Genomic DNA, 19,224 nt, shown 5'->3' with positions numbered 1-19,224 from the left:
TAGTCCCAACATCGTTGGGACCATGCATGGAAAACCTTTACATTACAAAGGCAATTGCTATTTCCCAAGTGTAATTCATGTTTGTCTCTTCCTTCCCCCAGACATGCTTGTTGATGCGGCAGCAGCACGAGGCAGCGGCCCTCAACGCGGTGCAGAGGATGGAGTGGCAGCTGAAGGTGCAGGAGCTGGACCCAGCAGGGCATAAGTCCCTCTGTGTGAACGAGGTGCCGTCCTTCTATGTGCCAATGGTTGATGTCAACGACGACTTTGTCCTGCTGCCCGCATGACACACCCATACTCGCAGAGAGAGAGAGAGCATACTACTTCTGAATCACTTCTTTTCAAAGAGACTTCGTTGAACAGAACGAATGGAAAGGGCTAGCAAGTTTGAAAGAAGACTTTAGAGAGGAAAAAAATTTATATTATATAGAAAAATAAAGTAAAGATAAAAAACTTGCTCATGATTCCCTTCCGTGAAAGAAGGAAGCATCTTTTTACCGGGGAAAAAGAAAACACACACAACTTGCACTTTCATCCTCGAAGTTTTTACACTTTTGTTTGATCAGAGTATGAAAAGCAAAAACAGTGTTTTGCTTTGAGGCTCTGACATTGGGACACAACTCCTCAGTACTCAGTTAAGATGAGACGGGGATAGAGATCTATTTTCTGCATTTGTTTTTGGTCCCCGCTTCAACAGACCCACCACTACCACAGGTAGGAAGTACCGGAGAAGAGCTCTCCCACCAGCGTGGTGCCTGTCCTGAGGGAGGACTGAGGAGAAGCCTCCCTTGTTGAGCTCCTGGTGGGCCGGGAGGACTAGACAGAGCCCAACCTGAAACGGAGGACATCGATGGAGCCGTGGTGCATCATGCGGATCTTCAATGTGTCCCTACAGCAAGAAGGTTGGGATGGACAGACCGAGCAGCTAGAACTAGCTTCTGATGGTTTTGGGGCTATAAGACCATATACCCAGAGAATGCCCCTTCTGTTCACACTGCACCATGCCAGGCTAAACAGAAGTGCTGCAGAGCCTGCAGCAGGTTGGAATACAGCAGAGGGTTAGAGATGTGTGTGTGCATCAGGGCCCAGTGTCTGAGAGGAAAGAGACTGATCCTGCAGCCTCTCAGCCTGGCTAGATAGAAGAGGAGAAGAGTGGATCTCTGAGGACAGACCGGAGTGTTCCTCAGCCACCCTGCTCGCTCCAACACAAACACATCAGACCGCCACGGACTGCAAAAACACCACAGGACAACCAGAAGAAACAAACATAACGAATGTTGCGATTTAAAGAGACTATTAAGATATGGTGGTTTGGCGAGAGGAGAGAAATATTCTTCTTTTTTGTCTATTTCTTTACTTGGGCATTTCATTGTTTCTGAGGAAGTGACTTGAAACACTACAGAGCCAATATTAGTTTAATGGAAAAAAAACAAACAAAAGAAAACTGAAAAAAAGTTGTATTCCGTAAATTATGTACAGTTTTTATATTCGTTAACCAATGTATTCTTGCTGCCTTCTAGATAATTTATTTTGCCACACATTACTGCACAGTTGTAAATAACTTATGTACTGTAACATCACTCAGTTAAGTGTAAAGAAAAAAAATAAATGAAATAAAAATTATCTTTGTATGTACAGTTCACTTTTGGGCAGCACTTTCCCCCTCATATCCATGGGCCAAAATGTGTACACGATTCTGTCAGTATTTGAAAGACTCCAGTGCACAGTTGTATGATCCCATCTCTAGATTCGGTCCAGGGTTGGTTAAGGCAATTCACCTGGGCTTGGATCACCACAACACACCTAGCTAGTTGATAGAGAACACTTCTGGATTGAACAGGGCCTCCCACAGGCCAACCACCATATAGTCCCTCAGATGTAGCAGAATGGTTGTTGTGGATTTATTTAAAGAAATAGACAGAGGTTTATTATTCATTGCTTTACTACACAATTATATCTGAAAATTTTCAAACCAAGAAAATGCCTTTTTCAGTGAAAAAAAAAAAATTACTCCATGTTGGGCAAAGTCACATATAGATATATCTGGGTGAGATGAGAGTGAGAGAGATGTCATTCACAAGCAAAACCATCACATTCATTTTTAATGGTTTAAAATCCATTTTCCTTGTCTTTTATTTACAAGAATTGGGCTGAAATTGTTTCTGATCTTAACAAATATTGTCTAAAACCAACAGGACACACTTTCAGTCAGCTCTTCATTACTTTAGACGTGTTTATTCCCTCTTTCTGTTTTCCTAGTGACATTACTTTAGACATCCAGATTCATGTGTACAGCTCGTTCGACTGTTGACATGAAATGGACTGATTCTGAAGAATTGTGACCGCCATTGAACGGCTTCATTCCATATTGAGTTTTTTAAATTGTATTTGTGTTTTTGTAGCAGTTTGTCTGCCCCTTGTCCATTATTGGAGAGCAGCTCATTGTCTAGGTGCTGTTCTACCTTTACTCACTGGATGACGCCAAAGTAATGTCTTCTGCGTCAGAAAAGTCAAAAACACAAGTTGACTTTGCAGGCTCATGCCCTTTTACTTAAATGGGTGTTGTAATCTGTTTAAATTTGATTACATTTCCAAATTTGTTCAATTCAATTTTAGAATTCCATTGAAACTTCTAGGTAGATGAGTTTGGTAGTCACTGAAATCGTAATAGGCTCAGATCCATTTAGCTACATCAGGCAGATACTCCATGTCACCTCAGCCTTCCAAGTTGTACCAGTAGTTAATCTACAATGGGTTTGGCTAGTGTTGTCAGGGATTTTGAAACATTTAAATGTTTTAGTTTAAGTTGCTTCCTCATAATGCTCTGTTGTGTGGCGGCATTTGCCATAATCATATTCTTGTGTCAGGCCCAAGCAGACAGTTACGAGACTTAAATCTTCTCAATATGAACCAAAAAAAAGTGGACAGACATTAACTCAAACAGCGGAGGGGAAAGAATTAGCCTATGCTCAAGTTTTGGGTAGATGTTTTGTTTTTTGTTTTGTTTTTCTCCCTTTTTAAATCCCATTGAAAGGTTGATTTGTGATGACTTGTATTGATTCTCTATTTTTAGTGGGTCCTGGTTTTAAAAAGCTTTCCTGACCTACCACATAGGCTGCCTGTCTGTGTGTGAGAGCTGCTCGTGTATCCTGATGGCAATATTAGCTGAAACTTTTAAGTTATTTACACACTGTCAGTCAGCATAGCTGTGTATGGTATGTCTAGTCAAGTGCAATGGTTGTTGCTATTCCACTGTGCAGACAAGTTGGCTAGATATATAGTCCTGGATATTTTTTTGAAAGATACACAGATTTGTTATACATAGATAGCTCATACAAATAGCCAGAAGTTTGATTTTAAACCCCCGGTTTGTTATGTTTTTGTTTTTATTTTGTTGTTGGTTTCTTTCATTCTTTTGGGAGGAGAGGTTTTGTTTTGTTTTTTTGGTTTTTGTTCACAGAATCCTTGTGTGTTTTTTAGTTCAGTGTAGGTAGTGTTGAATGTTGTCGTGTTTACCTTAGGGTTTTTTTTTTTGTTTTGTTTTTGTTTTGTTTATCTTCCTGTATGAAGCATAAACATCAGTGGCATGTCAATCACGTTGCTTATCAAGCAGAATGTATACCGTTACTATGCCCCAACCGACCACACCCTCACTATTGTTTACAAGACATCAAAGTGTGTTTCAGTTTCATGTGTCACCTTTTTAACGGTTTTTGAGCCCTGCCTTGTTTTTACTTCTTATATTTGATCGTTTATTTTGAACCACAAAGGCTTGAAATTGTGATGGCTGACAGAGACCGTCATGCATTGACAGTTAGACAGATGACTCACCCCGGTCTGCGGTGCACCGCTCCACACAGCAATAGCTTGAACACATCCATCCACACACTGACTCTCCAGTGCCCGGCTTGTGAATATTCCCCAGTGAACAGTGATTTCTGGATAAATTGACTAAAGATTAGCCTCTCACCCCCACACCCTCCCCTGTCCTCAGATGCACAGTGAAGCACTTGGCCATGGTGATCCAGATGCTAGCCTGACACCTCCTCAGTCAGCAACATGTTACCTCTACTCTCCTCACATTCACTCAGTATGTTTATTTTAGATTTATTGTTTTTGTTTGCTTGTTTGTTTTTTTTCTTACTGGACATAAATATACATAATTGCTATTTTTTCATAATATAGAATCACGATTTCAAGCCTTTTTTTCTAGTTTTGTTTTGTTTTTTTTGTTTTTTTTATTATTATTAAACCCGGACTGTAGCTGTTTCTTTGTTCCTTTTTAGAATGGAAAATGACTAATAAAAGCATGGAGAACTACTCTTTAAATGGTGAGAAATAACCTATTTATTATCTTTTTTTTCTGACACCTGTGGTATGTTTTGAGTTGAAGTTGGTCTCCGCTGTGTAAATTTTCCTCCTGTAATGCGTGAAAGAGACATACTGTACATAGCTTTGTAAATAAACCTCCCAGGACGTTTTGCACCCTCCTCTTTGTACTAGTCTAAAACTTGCGTAGAATGTGGGGTTCTAACAGCAACGAGACAAGTGCGCTCGATGCAGGTGATTATGATGTAACAATGTAACTTTTTTTATTTGTACAATGTAGTTTAATTGTGTACATATTGTTGGAGCAGCTATGGGGGGATATAGGGGGGGTTGTTGATGCTATCGTCAGTGCTGTAACAGAATCCAGTACTTTCACCTCTAGCTGTTGTTGATTTCCTGCAAAAACAAACGCGAGAAACTGAAAATGAGGATGGAAAAAAGACTAAAACTGAAAAGTAAAAATTCTAAATTGTTATTTTCTACAGTTGCATGTACAGAGAGCGCGAGAACTGCTGTTGTTCCTCAGAGATTATGTTCGTTAATAAAATTTTGAAACATTACCCCCGCCTCTGGCTCTTGGTTTTGCTTTTGCCTTGTCTGTTTCAAGAGATGGGACTTGGTCTTCAGTTTTGATACAAAACCTACAAGTTCAGATAGTCGGCTCTATACCCACACTGTCAAGTCATTATAGGGAATTAACAATACAGATTACACATGGTATTCCTATTTTTATATTAAAATCTGTGACGTCAATAGGATAAACCCTGACATGGACAAATTGAATGTTTATTTATACATCCAAATTTATTTTACTGACCTTTACCATTTTCCTGTAGCTGCTTCTGTAAATACACATTGGAACCATTTCACCTCACAGATTACATAGCGTGACCAACCTTTCCTATTTAAGGCTTTGACTGCACACACTGTTACAAACTGAGCTGTCATCGGGCAGAGGGAAAAAGACATGACCATGCCGAATCTCTGGGGAATTCCCCCTTAATTCATCTTCTATGTATGCTGCCATTTCTCACGAACCAAAAGGTGTCTTGTAATTTATTACATTAACTACTCTGTTTGGGAATGTGAGTGTTCACTGTCAGTGCAATTTACATTTGTCTTGCTGACAAAATGAGTGCAGTGGATTCCTCCATCCTGAATCCACCACAGTCCAACTGATCCCAATAATGACAGTGTGAAGTATCAATATTTCCATAGTCTTTATTAACCATGGATGTAATTCAAAGCTCAGTTTACCCACCTTTTTAGGCTGCATAAACCTCCACAACACCTATTCATAGCCCACATCACAGTAAGTAGCATCAAACGTATTATAATTTCTTAGTTTAAACTCAGAATTCGGACTTCTCTGAATTCTCAGAATTTAGACATTAATCTCAGAACTCTCAGAATCTCTTTTCACGTGGCCCTATCCTCTTCCGTAAAACCCTTCAAATTGTTGAGTCACACTGACCCTAAGATCCCCCAAAAAATATGATTAGGCCATAGTGACTGGGGGACTTGTAACCTTTGCTCCAACCTGATACCTAGCAGCGTTTGTTGAGAATTAGTTGTTGTGAATGACACAGTAAAAATAGTTTTGACGCACAGGGTCGTCCTTTGACACTGTCACTGGAGTCCAGTAGCACGTGAGCATTAGTAACCGGTAACCATCATCTTGTCAGTCATCAGTGCCACTCATTGCTCCCACGGTCCCCAGAACTGTAATCGATATAAGCGGGTGTGGAAGTTTCCCTGGCAAATGATAGGCCTATAGCAGGGGCTTTGCCATACCTCCGGATTTTAGTGAACTGACGGCCCTAGTCGATCCTAAATCCTGTGTTGTCAGATCTACAGGGAGCTTCCCATTCTCTCCGCCCTCCCCCGCCGCCCTGCGCTGTATACCTGCTGCAGCGCGCGCCTTGCGCAGTAGTATAGCTATTTGTGCCCAATGGCCAGCCGCAGTGGAGAACCATCTGGTACAACAAACTTTCCTCTTAAAATGGACTATGAAACGAAGATTTACCCTCACATTGGCGGATATGGACGATATAACCGAATCGTGGTAATTTTCAGCTGGTTCCCCAACTTTGCGGTCATGTTAAATCTGTTTTGCGACGTTTTCTACACTTTGATCCCAGACTCGTACCACTGCAAACCCGACCCGCAGCTTCTCCCCTCCGCTTTCCTCCTCAGTAACTTCTCCAGACAAGGATACCTCAACTTCACCATTCCCTGGGTGAACGGCAGCGGCTTGAGTCACTGTGAACTTTTTAAGTACTCGACAAACGTGTCGGAGTTTTCTGTAAACGTCCCTAAGGAGAGGGTGTCCTGCACCAAGGGGTGGGAGTACGCCCAAGCAGCGGGGCTTCAGAGCAACTTTGTCACAGAGGTAAAGAGCACAGGTCAACTTTCATGTTTGAAGTTGGTTGTTTAGACTTGGCTAAAGTTTGGACCTCTCGGTTAAAGAAGCTAGTACCAGGGATGTAGTGGAGGGTAAACCCACCTGAAGTCAGTTTACCCACCTTTTTATTTGTGGAACACACTTTACCCACATATTTAGGCCGAGAGGCCTAGACTGTGTGTGTGTGTATGTGTATGTATATATATATATACATATATAGCCTATATATATATATGTGTGTGTGTGTGTGTAAGTTAAATGGGAGGAGGTCCTTCAATGAAAGTGTAAATTAGTGTTTTTCTGGAGTTGAATTTTGTACAAATGTGACCATGGACTGGAGGTCATAATTTCATCCACCTTTTTATTTAGTCTACTTCTACTATCAGTCGTTTCTGAGTCAAGCAAAAAAATAAAAAAAATAAACCCATTTGTTTGGTCCTGTCTAGTCAAAAACATCACTATAATTTGACACTGGTTTACTAGCCCTCCCCAAAAAGCAACAAGTTCATGCTTCTGCGGAATTGGATTTGGCCCTGTTTCTGCTCAATAAGAGCTGTTTATCTCTGTTGGACGCCTGTGTGGTAATGAAGACGGCTGTTCACACTGTTCATTCAATATTTGCCCGGGTTAAACAGCTAAAACTTTTCAGCCTTGTTGATGCCCGAAGCATTTTCTCACTCTCACTCTGTTATCTGCAACTCTGTTTCCCAAGGTCTAGATAACAGCTCAACCAGGCAGTGAACATATTACTTCCCAGAACATATACATTAGTATTAGGCCTATAAACTGAAGTGTTGACTCTGAGCAAGTGTGTGTGTGAGAAAGAGAGAGTATGGTGTTGCCATTCTTCAAGAACTCTTTTGGTTCTTGGATTATGAGAGATTTCTAAACTGTAGACCGAATCCCTTTTGGATCGTCTCCCACAATCCATAAACCAATGCCGCCCTCCTGAGCACAGAAGATAGGTTTAGTCTAATGTGTCCTGTTGTGCAACTGCATGTGTAAATAAGCAACAGGATCTTGTTTATCTTTTCAATAGTCTGTTCCAACAGTCTCGTGCTATTCAGGATCCATCCCATTCTGCAAATATTGGTATAGGATCTTTAAAAAAAAATATTCCTCAGCATAACTTGGTGCAAACGCCACACACAGACAGACACACACGCACATACACAGGTGTGCACACTACCTCTACTTCCATGCAGTGTATGGTGTTAACACTATATTAAAACAGAATATTATTTACTTTGTGCAGTCCTTAAAACCACAATTGAGTGTGCGGTTGTTTGTACATGCTTGACTAGATTTGTGTTTAAAGGCAGGCATTTTTTTTTACAAAAATGTTATAGGCTACAGTGGAGATGGGGATTGATAACCAGGACAAAGTCATGCTGGGTAACAAACTAATTTGTCATAAAAACCTCTGATGGTTGTAAGTTGTGACTAAATTGCCCCACTAGATTCCCTCAGGTTGTTTGTCTGTTTATCACGGACTCCAGGAAATAGATGCAGGCAGTGACCATGAGGAGTATTTTCTCCTTTTCTCCCATGATGACTATAGGAAGTCCCAGACCTCCATGTCCCTTCCTGAGACCCTGACCCCCTCCTTCGCCAGTAATGGCTTCCTGTCCCCATGACATCACCAGCAGAGACAAAGGAAAACTTGAATAGAGTATAATAGAAATATGTGAAGACGTGTGTGTGTGTGTGTGTGTGTACTGCTGTATATACTGTATGTATAACTCTTTTACTGTTCTCACCCAAATAGAATAATACTGTAATTCACTTTGATGCTGAAATGCAAGGAGCGGTGCCCAGCCACGTGAGTTGTTTAAAGGCACACTGTCACGATTTCATGCGTTATCATGAAGCTAGAAGCCTTTGAAATACCCCGATTACACAGTGAGGGCGGAATATAAGAGACGGAGGATAAAGGAAGAGGAGGAGAAGAAAGTGGAAAATAATTTCCATACAGGCAGGGAGTGGTACTAACCAGGCACAGAGCTGCTGGCACGCTCTACTTTGAGAACTACTTTGTTCTAATGTAATAATACTGTCAGCAGACACCTTAATTCAATCAGGAGGGACATGATCTACATTCCTCCTCGCTCGCACAAAACTCTCTGTGTTTGCGATTCTCAGCATGTTATGTAGTCAAATTACGATGAATGCGGCATGGTAGCGACAGTTTGGAGCATCACATTTGTTCATGTTCCTTTTTAAGGATGTGTCCGACAAACGTGTCATTTATGTAGCTCGTGATAAATGCTGGGAATGAAGCCCCCTCTCAAATCTGTCTTAACTTCTCAAACCTAATATGATGACCATGCTCGCTCTTTTAGGAACATTCTCCATCATGTATTGTAGCATTATTGATTCACTCATAAAATGCATTCAACTGCTGTCTCCCTTTTTTTTCTGTCTTCATTCTCTCCCTCTGTCCGCCTCAGTGGGACCTGGTTTGCAGTAACTACTGGAAGATCCCTCTGCAGCATATCTGCTTCATGACAGGGTGGATTCTGGGATACATCCTCCTGGGCACATTGTGCGACTGGTAAGTAATTATGTTTCACGTTTGTGTTTACCTGTATGTCACACCGAAACATAGAGCTAGGCAGTATGGTTGAAATCCATATCACGATAATCATAAGGATTTTTCTTATACCGATACCGAAAAATCACATGTTAAGTATTCAAATTGATGTTCATCCCATTGAACTGCATGGTAATGTTAAGTGTGATGTCACACTAAACTCTGAAAATTACAAATAATATTCCTTAAAGAGAAATAACTTTTGCACACCTAAAAGTATTTGAGTGACATTGATACTGAGAAAGAAATATAATCTCACACACTGTCTACACTTAATATAATAATATTTTATTGCGATGTTTCGGTCGTAGGACCTTCATCAGGCAAACATGTGAAATAATATAAATAATGATGAATAATATTCCTTGTGTTTCATACCTCATTTTGTCAGCTGTTAAATCAAATTTGCTTGTTATCAATTTTGACAACAGATCACGTTGTCACAATATCAGCATATCGTCACGATACGATTCCACTGAAAGACGATATAATATTGAACTACTGCCCAGCCCTACATCCAAATGATGACACATTTGTGCATCCCTGACTTTGTATGTGTGTTTCCAGGCTGGGCCGTCGGCGAGCATTCCTCATCTCCGTCAGTCTGTCCAGTCTGTTAGGAGTGGCGGTGTGTGTCTCCAACAGTGCGGTGGTGTTTCTGCTGCTGCGTCTCTCTCAAGGTGCCATGCTGGCTGGGGTTTTTGTGTCCTCCTACATTGCCAGTGAGTATCCTGCACAGTCACAGAGGCTTACACATTTAAGAGCCATCCTTGTTATTATCCCGCCTGTAAGCCTCATCGCTATTCAGTCGTCTTCACCTCTGGGGGAGAAAGAAATGCCTCTGCTTCTTCGCACACTCTACACGCTCAGTGGCTCGCTTCTGTTTATACTCTTGAGAGCACTTTCAGATTCCTGTGCATTCTCAATTAGTCTTTTGCTGCCACTGTGCTTATGCAAATGTGTTTTTGCCTTTGTTTCTTTTTAAACCAATGTATTATTGGGTTTTAAAGTATGTAGACCACCCAGCAAGCAACAATGACAAACATAATATGGCAAAACACACACGATAAATAAATAAGCAAGGCAATACATAGGTAGGTGGGTAAATAAATAAATAGGTAAGTACATAAATAATGGGACATGTGTGATACAGGAACATTATGTCACACAGCTGTCCATTCTCCAAATGTTGGTACAGGTGTTGATTATTATGTCAGGGTGTCTTCAGAGGGAATGTCCTTCATGAAGCCCATACATGAACCCCACATCTCCTCAAAGTTTATAGGTTTTCCCTTTTATATGTTAGTTTCTCCACAGACAGGGAGTCTAAGAGTTCCTTCATCCATTGGCTGACTGAAATGCCCAACAGATGCCTTTCCAACTTTTAGAAGCACAGATCTGGGGCCGCATTAAACAATAAAATCTTGACTGGCTAAACTACCTTATCAGTAAAAGATAGAAAATATCCCATTTTGTCATTATAGAGGCAAATAATAAATCCTGCTCGCTTTCATATCTTAATATTATCTATCTATTATCTTTATTTTAGGAAATCCTAACAACTGTAATCAGACCTGCTACTCTATTTACCATAACTGTAGTCAGGGGTTACCAAGAATGGAACTTGTTTCTGACCAAAGACTGTCAGACAAAGTCCAAGATAGATATGCTGTCTGTTTCATATGCTAGTATAAATTACCAGTGACAGCCGCACATGAGTAAGGAGTTTATCCACTACGGTCGATTTGGTGATATGAGGTGGCAAATCAAACCATAACACTGTTGAGCCACTAAGTAGTGGAGTAGAGTCATGCTTGTGAAATACTTGTTTGTGTCCCACTATGATGCTGTCTGCCCATCTAGTTAGGAGTGGTGAGGTTCAGATACAAGTTTTATTTTAAAATTTAAACAGTATTTTATGATGAAAGTGGACCGGTGGTCAATTGGGATAGCTGCTCCCTTCAGCCTCGGTGCCAGAACCAAATTGCTGATGAATGGTGTAACTATGAATGTGAAGCATGGCATTGCTGAAAAAGAGCATCCGTGCTAGGCAAACCCTCCCTGGATAAATTAAGGTAAAAAAAAACAAAAAACATATGGATGGACTGTAGATAGATATAACTCCATAACGCTCAAGAAAGTGTCTATCTGTAACCAAGTCCTATCTCATCATTTGATGTCCCTTTTTTGTTGTGCCCTTTAACAAAGACACGTGCACCTTATCTGTTCAGCCTTCATCATTCACCATCTAATAATATACAGCCTAATTTAATTAAGAACATAATTAAAATTCAGACAAATGGACAATTAAGTCTGTTAAAAACCTACAGTGGATTCACATGGCACATGTCATTGTTGGGTGAAAACCTTGTACCTCCACTTCAATCACATGGTCCTCTACAGGATGAGAAAATTCTACAAACCTTTGGTTTATAAAACCCTTTCAAAACCCATCGAATAAACTCAAAAATGCATTGTTGTCAAGCTAAAAACAAGACTGTTTTTCTTAGTTCCTGAAAAGTTGACATTTCTGAGATAGGAGGTTTTCACCTAACAACAGCAATATGCAGTACTGGAGGCAAACCAATTGAAAATGAGCAAAACAGTCACTTCTACTCCATCAAAGTGGTTCTGACTGTACATATGAAAGTCTAACTTAACTTTCAAATGCCAATAGGGATGTAGCAGCCTAAACTATCAATTAAACACATGAAGGACACTGTAGCGTGAAGTGTAAAATGTGATTAAAAGCATCTAACATAAGAAATCAGCTAAAATATTTGCAACCACCTCTTCTTGGGAGCAAGTCATGGCATAGCATTTCACTTATGGCAGTGGCTGACCAGGAGGGAGGCTCACACACACACAACAGCCTGGAGCCAAAAACATATCCACCAAGGTATGAGGTCCTTCCATTACAAGAAAACATGTCCAAACATTTTCTGATTATACAGAGCTATATTGGCCATCACCACAGACTATACCATAACCATTGTAAAATTACTAATGTAGGCAGTTTCGTAGCACAAAGGGGATTCTATTGCTTTGATCCTTGTTCACATGTATAATTAGGTATATTTTCACAATTACAGCAGCAGACTAACCAACAGCTATAGCTCTTTGATTAGGGTCATGGTTATGGGACGGGCATCGCTACAAGTCAGATGTTTGTCTGAACTGCTATAGCAGAATGCATAATATGGAGTTCTATCACACATACCACATACCACCACATGACATGGCCCCAGGCGTGGAGTGTGTGTGTGTGTGTGTGTGTGTGTGCGCGGGGGGGGGGGTGTTGTAGGTTTTGACTGACAGTAGTCAGCTGGTTGGCATTCCCCTTTACGACCCCTTTTATACCCCTCAGCTGCTTCCATTAGGGGCTCTCCACGGCAGAACCTGTCTGACTTGGTGAATCAGCAGTCACAAACTGTGACAAATGTTTAGCCCCCTCACTTCCTTAGTATGGTGGCAGTGTGGCAGTGCATGAGGAGATGTCTGTGTGTGTAGGGCCCATAGTGAGGATTACAGTGTTTTCTTTCTGGAACCGTCCAACCGTATGTGTTGGAGTTGGGGTGAAGCTTGCACAGGAATCCAATCACTTTGGTGTTTGTAAAAGTGTAGAGTCAAATAGTACTCATTCCTGGGTGGGAGTAGGTGGTGCTAGGTACTGCTCAGTTAGAGGAGTGTCTTCTGAAACACACACACATCTTCTCTGTTTTTGACATGCATACATACTCCCACATTCCTGTGAGGTCAGCACTAGATTGAGTCCAGATTTTGTTTTTTCAGTCGGACCGACGTTGGGCTGGGTGGGGGCTTGAGAGGAATGTTTCTCAGTGATGTCCTGCCAGCGCCGCTCCTCATAGAGAGAGAGGCGGAAAACAATAGCAGGACAGAACAGAGGGCAAGGAAGTGAGCAGGAAGGGAGCCCCCCATTTTCCTTCTCTCCTCTGTCAGGGAGGAGGCAGAGAGAGAGCTAGAGCACTCGGGAGGGGAGGGAGGTCAAAGTTCATCGGAATCTCACACAGCTGAACACACGCCCAAACAACTTTACAGTCAGTGCCAGAGTTTGTTTTTTTTTGTAATTAAATGTTTTTTATTTTTAGATTTTTAAGTTTCCCTTTTAGAGGGTGAATGACATACATAGGAGCATACAGAATAGTGCAGATTACATTACATTTCACCCCCTACCCCCCACCCCCCTCCCACCAACTGTCCCTCCCTTCAAGGGGCACACAAAACAGAGAGAACAGGTCCTAAAATAAAAGAACAGTGCCAGAGTTTAAAGGAGAAACGATTTGCTTTTACTGACGATACCAACACTGATTTTGAATACAGTGACATCTCGCTTGAAGTTCTACTGCAGTTTAGCGTCTTGAACGCGGCATCATTTTGTAACAGGCAATGCATTGGTCTTGGACTTAATGTATTAGTTTTGCTTTAGCTAGGTTACGGTGTTATCTGTCATCACCCTCACTTTCTGCTCCGCCCCCCCACCCTCCTGTCTCAGGGTTGGAGCTCTGTGACCCTACTCATCGTCTCATGGTCGCCATGGTCAGCGGCTTCTTCGCTGTGTGTGCGGAGCTGCTGTTGCCTGGCGTCGCCGTTCTGTGCCGTGATTGGCCCGTGCTCCAGGCCGTGGCCACGCTGCCTCTGCTGCTGCTGCTTTCTTATTGGTGGTGAGTCAGTTAGACATGTTTGGAATATGGAGGAGGACAACACCATGTGTGTATTTTGAGTAGTGTTATATGCATTTCATCATTTTTTACATGTTTTCTGTGAAGTCAATGAATTATGTATTATTTCATTCAAACCTCTCCACTCGCCTCTTGCAATTACATCTGCAACTAGGAATGGAAACTATTATAAGCTGTCACCTTCAAATAACCACTACCTTACCCTGCATTCACATGCTACCACATATATTGGAAAAACAAATGCCCTACTTCGAAATTTCACAAGAACGCCATTCAGAGTCAGATGATGAAGTTGGAAAGTCAGAGAAAAATCTAATTTTGTGTCATTCAACTACTAAAATCTTGTCTAGTATCATATCTGATACTATACATATCTGATCACTTTCTCTCCTCGTTCTCACAAAGAAACTGGCAGCATTGTAGCAAGTGCTTTTAAAAAGCAAGAAGCAGCCAAATCCATATCATCCTTCTCAGGACATCCATGTTCGTTTATCATTTCTCTCACGGGTTTGATTTTCCGACAAAATAGCATGTGAATGCAATGCTGTTTAGCAGCTGACTTGGATGTCCCGGATGTCGGATCTTCCCACCAGCACATGAACGCCGATGTCTGTCCACTTTTTCACACTCTGTTTGAGTGTTGTGGAGTATATTAGTGTCTGTGCTCTCTGTACCTCTGTGTGTTATGCTGATGTGGTTTTGTTCCTCAGCTGTGCATCAGTGTTTCCTGAGTCTCCTCGCTGGCTTCTGGCCACAGCCCAGATCCCCCAGGTGAAGAGGAGCCTTCAGGATTTCTCCACTAGGAATGGTGTGTGTTTGCGGGATGAAATCTACCCTGGTGAAACGCTGCTGTCAGGTACACACACAACCACACACACACACACACAAAAAAGTCTCTAGGTTGTACCTGGTATCACCTCTGAACTTGACTGTTATCATGATTTACTACAAACATCAGTTTTAAAGAATTGCTGTTTGACAATGTCTGCTTGGTAAATCCATCTGTTGTGGAGATTATAAAGTTTCTGCCTGTCTGTCCTTCATGAATGTACAAGTAATGTACCAAATACTGGCCTGAAATGACATTAGTGGAAATCAGAGCATGTTATTTCTGCTGAATGGCTGTCTCTGTTGGCTTTAATAGCAAGGAATTGATTCTCATGTTACTGCACCCACCCAGGGAGTAAAAAGTGGGGTTGAGTGGATTTGGAGTACATTCATGTAAACATCCGTTGCGTTCGTTACAGTTGTCTCTCTCCCTCTCTTTCTCTTTATAGAGATAGATGTCGCATATGGAGAAGACTGCCAGCCGAGGTACCATTCAGTTCTGGAGCTGCGTCAGACTCGTGTTATCTGGAGGAACTGCCTCATCCTCAGCTTCACTCTGTGAGTGTTTATGCCAGGCCGCCTACCTTGTTCATGAAATAGACTGGCCAGGTGAATCCAGGTGAAAGCCATGATCCCTTACTGATTTCATCTTTTAAATTCATGAAGACAAAATATATAGGAAAGTGAGCAGACAGATTAAAGAATGATTTTTAAGCCTTGAGACACAGACTGTACAAAAAGGGGAAAAAAAGTGATTAAGTCTATTCAGAAGGTAGTCATAGATTTTGTATGCTCAGTTTACATAGTGTAGGTTACATCAAATATTGAAGTCCAATCAGTGTAACAATAATAACCATGCTTAAGATCTTGTGCATCTGCTTTTACTATTATTGTCTGTAAAACATCTACACACCTAGCTTTTATCTCATAATGCATCCATGTGTATTTTGTCTCCCATGATGTCTGTATTGGCCTGAATCAGATCTGGTCTAACTGCCTTGTCTCCCCTCCAGGTTTATTGGAACGGGGATCCAGTACTGTTTCACCAGAAACCTGCATACCTACTCCACTAACTTCTACTTCAGCTACTTTCTGCGGGTGTTCACCGGAGCACTGGGCTGCATCTTCCTCTGCTTCTCTGTCAATCACTTTGGTCGCCGTGGTATTCTGTTGCTCTGTGCCATCATCACTGGACTGTCGTCGCTGCTGCTGCTGGCTCTCACTCAGTGTAGGTCACATTCCTTTTCTATCCAACCTGAACCTAACTCACTCACCTGCCCTGGTTTACTGTAATATTTCACTTTTAGAACATATATGTTTTTTAAGCATGTTACCTCAACATGAATTCATAAACTGTCAACCTGCTGATGTTGGCTGCCCTAGGAATTTGTTGTGACTTTTGGTAATAAGGCTTTTTATGAGCGCAAACAGGCAAGATTCCCTCTTGAAAAGACTACGAACACAGGAAAAATGCATTTGTGTTAATTAACATTTTACAAATGTGTTAGTGGCAGGGATTTATTTTTGGTAGGTGACACACGCTTTTGACAGTCCAACATGTGATGCTTCACATCAGTGTGCCAAAACCTCAGTCAACATGAATATGACAAATTAACCTGTTGGTGTATCAAATTGGATCAAAGTGGAAAGTGGCACTGAGGGTTAGGGTTGGCAAGAACCAATCAATTATTGATCATACAATCACTCTCTTTTAAATAAACCAGTTAATCTATTCCTTGTTTCTCTGTTTGTCAAGCAGCATATCACTGTAAAGATTAAGTGAAGTTACTGTGGCTTCTAGAAGAGTGTATTTGTATTACTCCACCAGATGGAGCCAGAAATAACTGGAACTAACAATCGACTAGATCCACAATCCACTCAGCACAAGAAATGTGCCGAGTGGATTCATGTGGTGGATTCATATGGTGGAGGATCTTCAGCAAAAATTAGAAAAAGTAGTATAGATTATTTTTTTGTTAATGCAGGCATGTGAGTGACATTACTACAGATGACCAGGTAGCCAATATTATTTTTTGGTGAAGTTACAGATCAGTTACGTAGGTTTGGATGTGAGTAGATTACAGTAGATTGCGCTGCAGTCCTATTTTTTCTGAGCGCACAGAAAATCAGTCTAGTTATTCATCTGTTGTCCTTTATGTGTGTCAGACCTGCATGGAGGCCTGGTGCTGGTGCTCTCTGTTGTGGGTCTGCTGTCCTCCCAGGCCCTCGCCATGCTCAGTGCATTCTTCGCCAGTGAGGTCATGCCCACCGTAGTTCGGTAAGTGCTACTCTAGCCAGTTCTGTCTGTCCTAGGTGTCTGTCTATCCTATCCTGTGTGTATCCTGTGTGTGTGTGTGTGTGTGTGTTTTTACACTTGAGAGGAAGTATATCTGTCTTGTTTGTTCCTTTGCTTCAGACAAGATATGAATTGTTGCATGATGATTATATGTTGAGCCCTCTGCCCCATATAATTTTCTTCCTTTTTCCGCTCCTTCCACTCCTCCACCCTGCCTTCTCTGACTCCCTCCCCCCTCCCTCTCCACCCTCAGAGGTGGCTGCCTGGGCCTGGTGCTGGCAGCGGGCTGCGTCGGCATGGCCGCCTCCTCTGTGATGGAGCTCCAGAACAACGGCGGATACTTCCTCCACCATGTCATCTTCGCCTCCTTCGCGGTCCTCTCCGTGCTCTGCATCATGCTCCTGCCTGAGAGCAAACGCAAGCCCCTCCCTGACTCCCTAAAGGATGGCGAGAGCCAGCGCCGGCCGCCTCTCTTCCTGTCTCGGGGCGACAGGGACAACCTGCCGCTGCTCTGCACGCGGCCCGGCGTCTCGGAGTACAACCCCGACAACTACTCCCGCCTGGTCTCTGCCACCAGGAGGATGTTGACTAAAGATACTTTGCCTTATAAGATCGCCGTGCCGGCTCACCCCCCTCTGCTGTCAGCTGGCGGAGGGCTGGGACAGGAGAACGGGGCGCTGAGGGAGGAAATATCTTAACACCCTTCTTCTTGGCTGAGACCCTCCTCATCCTTGTGTCCAGACTGTGATTATCCTGAGACACTTTATCCTTCACTTCCTCTGGACTTACCTCTGAGACACCTTCTACCATCATCAGTGATATTATGCATTGAATTATCTTGTCAGTCATTGGCTGATTAGAACTCGCCAGATGAATTGACCTTGGCTCGGACACGGTGCGCTTCAGAGTGATGTCTTTGTGTGTGATACCTAACATTTTAAGCTATTATTGTGCTGTGACATTTTCTTTTTGTTTTTTTATTGGATTTCTCTGAATTCAGTTGATGCACTGAAAAACAATGTCTTAGTCATTTTCCTTTTGCTAGAGTTTTGTTACTCTTATCTATGTGAGGGCTGGAAGACTCCCTCTTGACATGAAACATTTTATGTTGTTTTTTGTGTGGTATATTCCCTGGAGAATGATCAAACTCTTCATAGCCCTGATCAATAGACTTGTGTGGATGTGAGGTCACACTGTTTATCTGTGTGGAGATATCTGAGCCAGATGGTTAGACGCCGGTTTCAACAGAGAGGCGCTTGCTCAACCATGCAAGTGTTGTTGATCATGTGATCAGCAATGCTTGTCCATTTACTAGTGACTCATGCACTTTTCATTAAGCCTGTCCGTCCGTCTGTCTGTCTGTCTGCTCATCTGATTCACCAGTGTCTCGCTGCTGAGAGGAGCTCCAGGACAGCCAGGACACACAAGTTTGATTCAAACTGCTGTGAAGCCTGGTGTGTTTTGTATTATATTTGTGAAGCAGACAAGAGAGCACCTAATGAAGCAGCAGTCACTGCACGATGACATAAGAGTCAAAGGACATTCCTTTGGCATTATTTATGCTTGCTTGAGCCATTGTCAAGCCCAATTATTCCAAATATTTTCCCAGGATTATTTGGTCAAATTATGATGTGTGGTCAGGATGGGAAATTAACATCAGCTACCAAACAAACACTGGTAAATAAGCCACTTTGGTAGGAACCCAACCATCATTTGAAGGTGCTCTTCTATTCTAAAAATCTAGTTGCCTGTTAAAAATAAAAAAGTGAAAGTAGCTGGTGAATTTCCAAATGTCCTAACCACTGTGGGTAGCAGACAAAAAAGTTAGTCCCCTTCCCTTCGGTGATGACTGTGAATTGTTACCTCGAATGAGATTCTTGAATAACAAGGAGTCACATTAGTAAAATATGACATGGGCCTAGTGTTTCACAATTTGAGAACTTAAAATGTTCATTTATAATTAAAGGGCATTACAGATTTTTACGGAGCCTGCCTTAATCTGTGAAGCAAGTCTTTTTAATGTTAGTTGCTTCTCTTTTTGTTATTTAATAGATTTTAAATAATGAGGCCATGT

At 41.9% G+C, this 19,224-nt stretch overlaps 2 protein-coding genes across 2 annotated transcripts in view; both read left to right on the top strand.

Annotated features, from left to right (window-relative positions):
- Positions 1-4,861, top strand: part of ankrd11 (ankyrin repeat domain 11) — a 108,119-nt gene extending 103,258 nt beyond the window's left edge. The window contains exon 14 of the mRNA XM_071528789.1: positions 102-4,861. Within this exon, the coding sequence (XP_071384890.1) occupies positions 102-287 (186 nt within the window). The 3' untranslated portion in view covers positions 288-4,861. The remainder of the gene's footprint in view (positions 1-101) is intronic.
- A 1,470-nt stretch (positions 4,862-6,331) lies between these two features.
- On the top strand, positions 6,332-17,982 carry slc22a31 (solute carrier family 22 member 31). The gene is made up of 9 exons (XM_071528806.1): positions 6,332-6,721; positions 9,184-9,287; positions 9,894-10,048; positions 13,840-14,008; positions 14,737-14,882; positions 15,304-15,412; positions 15,868-16,082; positions 17,021-17,132; positions 17,404-17,982. Exons 1-9 carry the CDS (start codon positions 6,332-6,334, stop codon positions 17,846-17,848), a joined length of 1,845 nt encoding a protein of 614 aa, XP_071384907.1. The 3' UTR covers positions 17,849-17,982.
- The last annotated feature ends 1,242 nt before the right edge of the window (positions 17,983-19,224 follow it).

Source organism: Centroberyx affinis, unplaced genomic scaffold (assembly GCF_046629955.1).
Source record: "Centroberyx affinis isolate AG114_WGS23_722 - 3 ecotype Tasmania unplaced genomic scaffold, CSIRO-AGI_Caff_v1 ptg001726l_1, whole genome shotgun sequence".
NCBI lineage: Eukaryota > Metazoa > Chordata > Actinopteri > Beryciformes > Berycidae > Centroberyx > Centroberyx affinis.
This window is presented reverse-complemented; position numbering and strand designations above follow the sequence as displayed.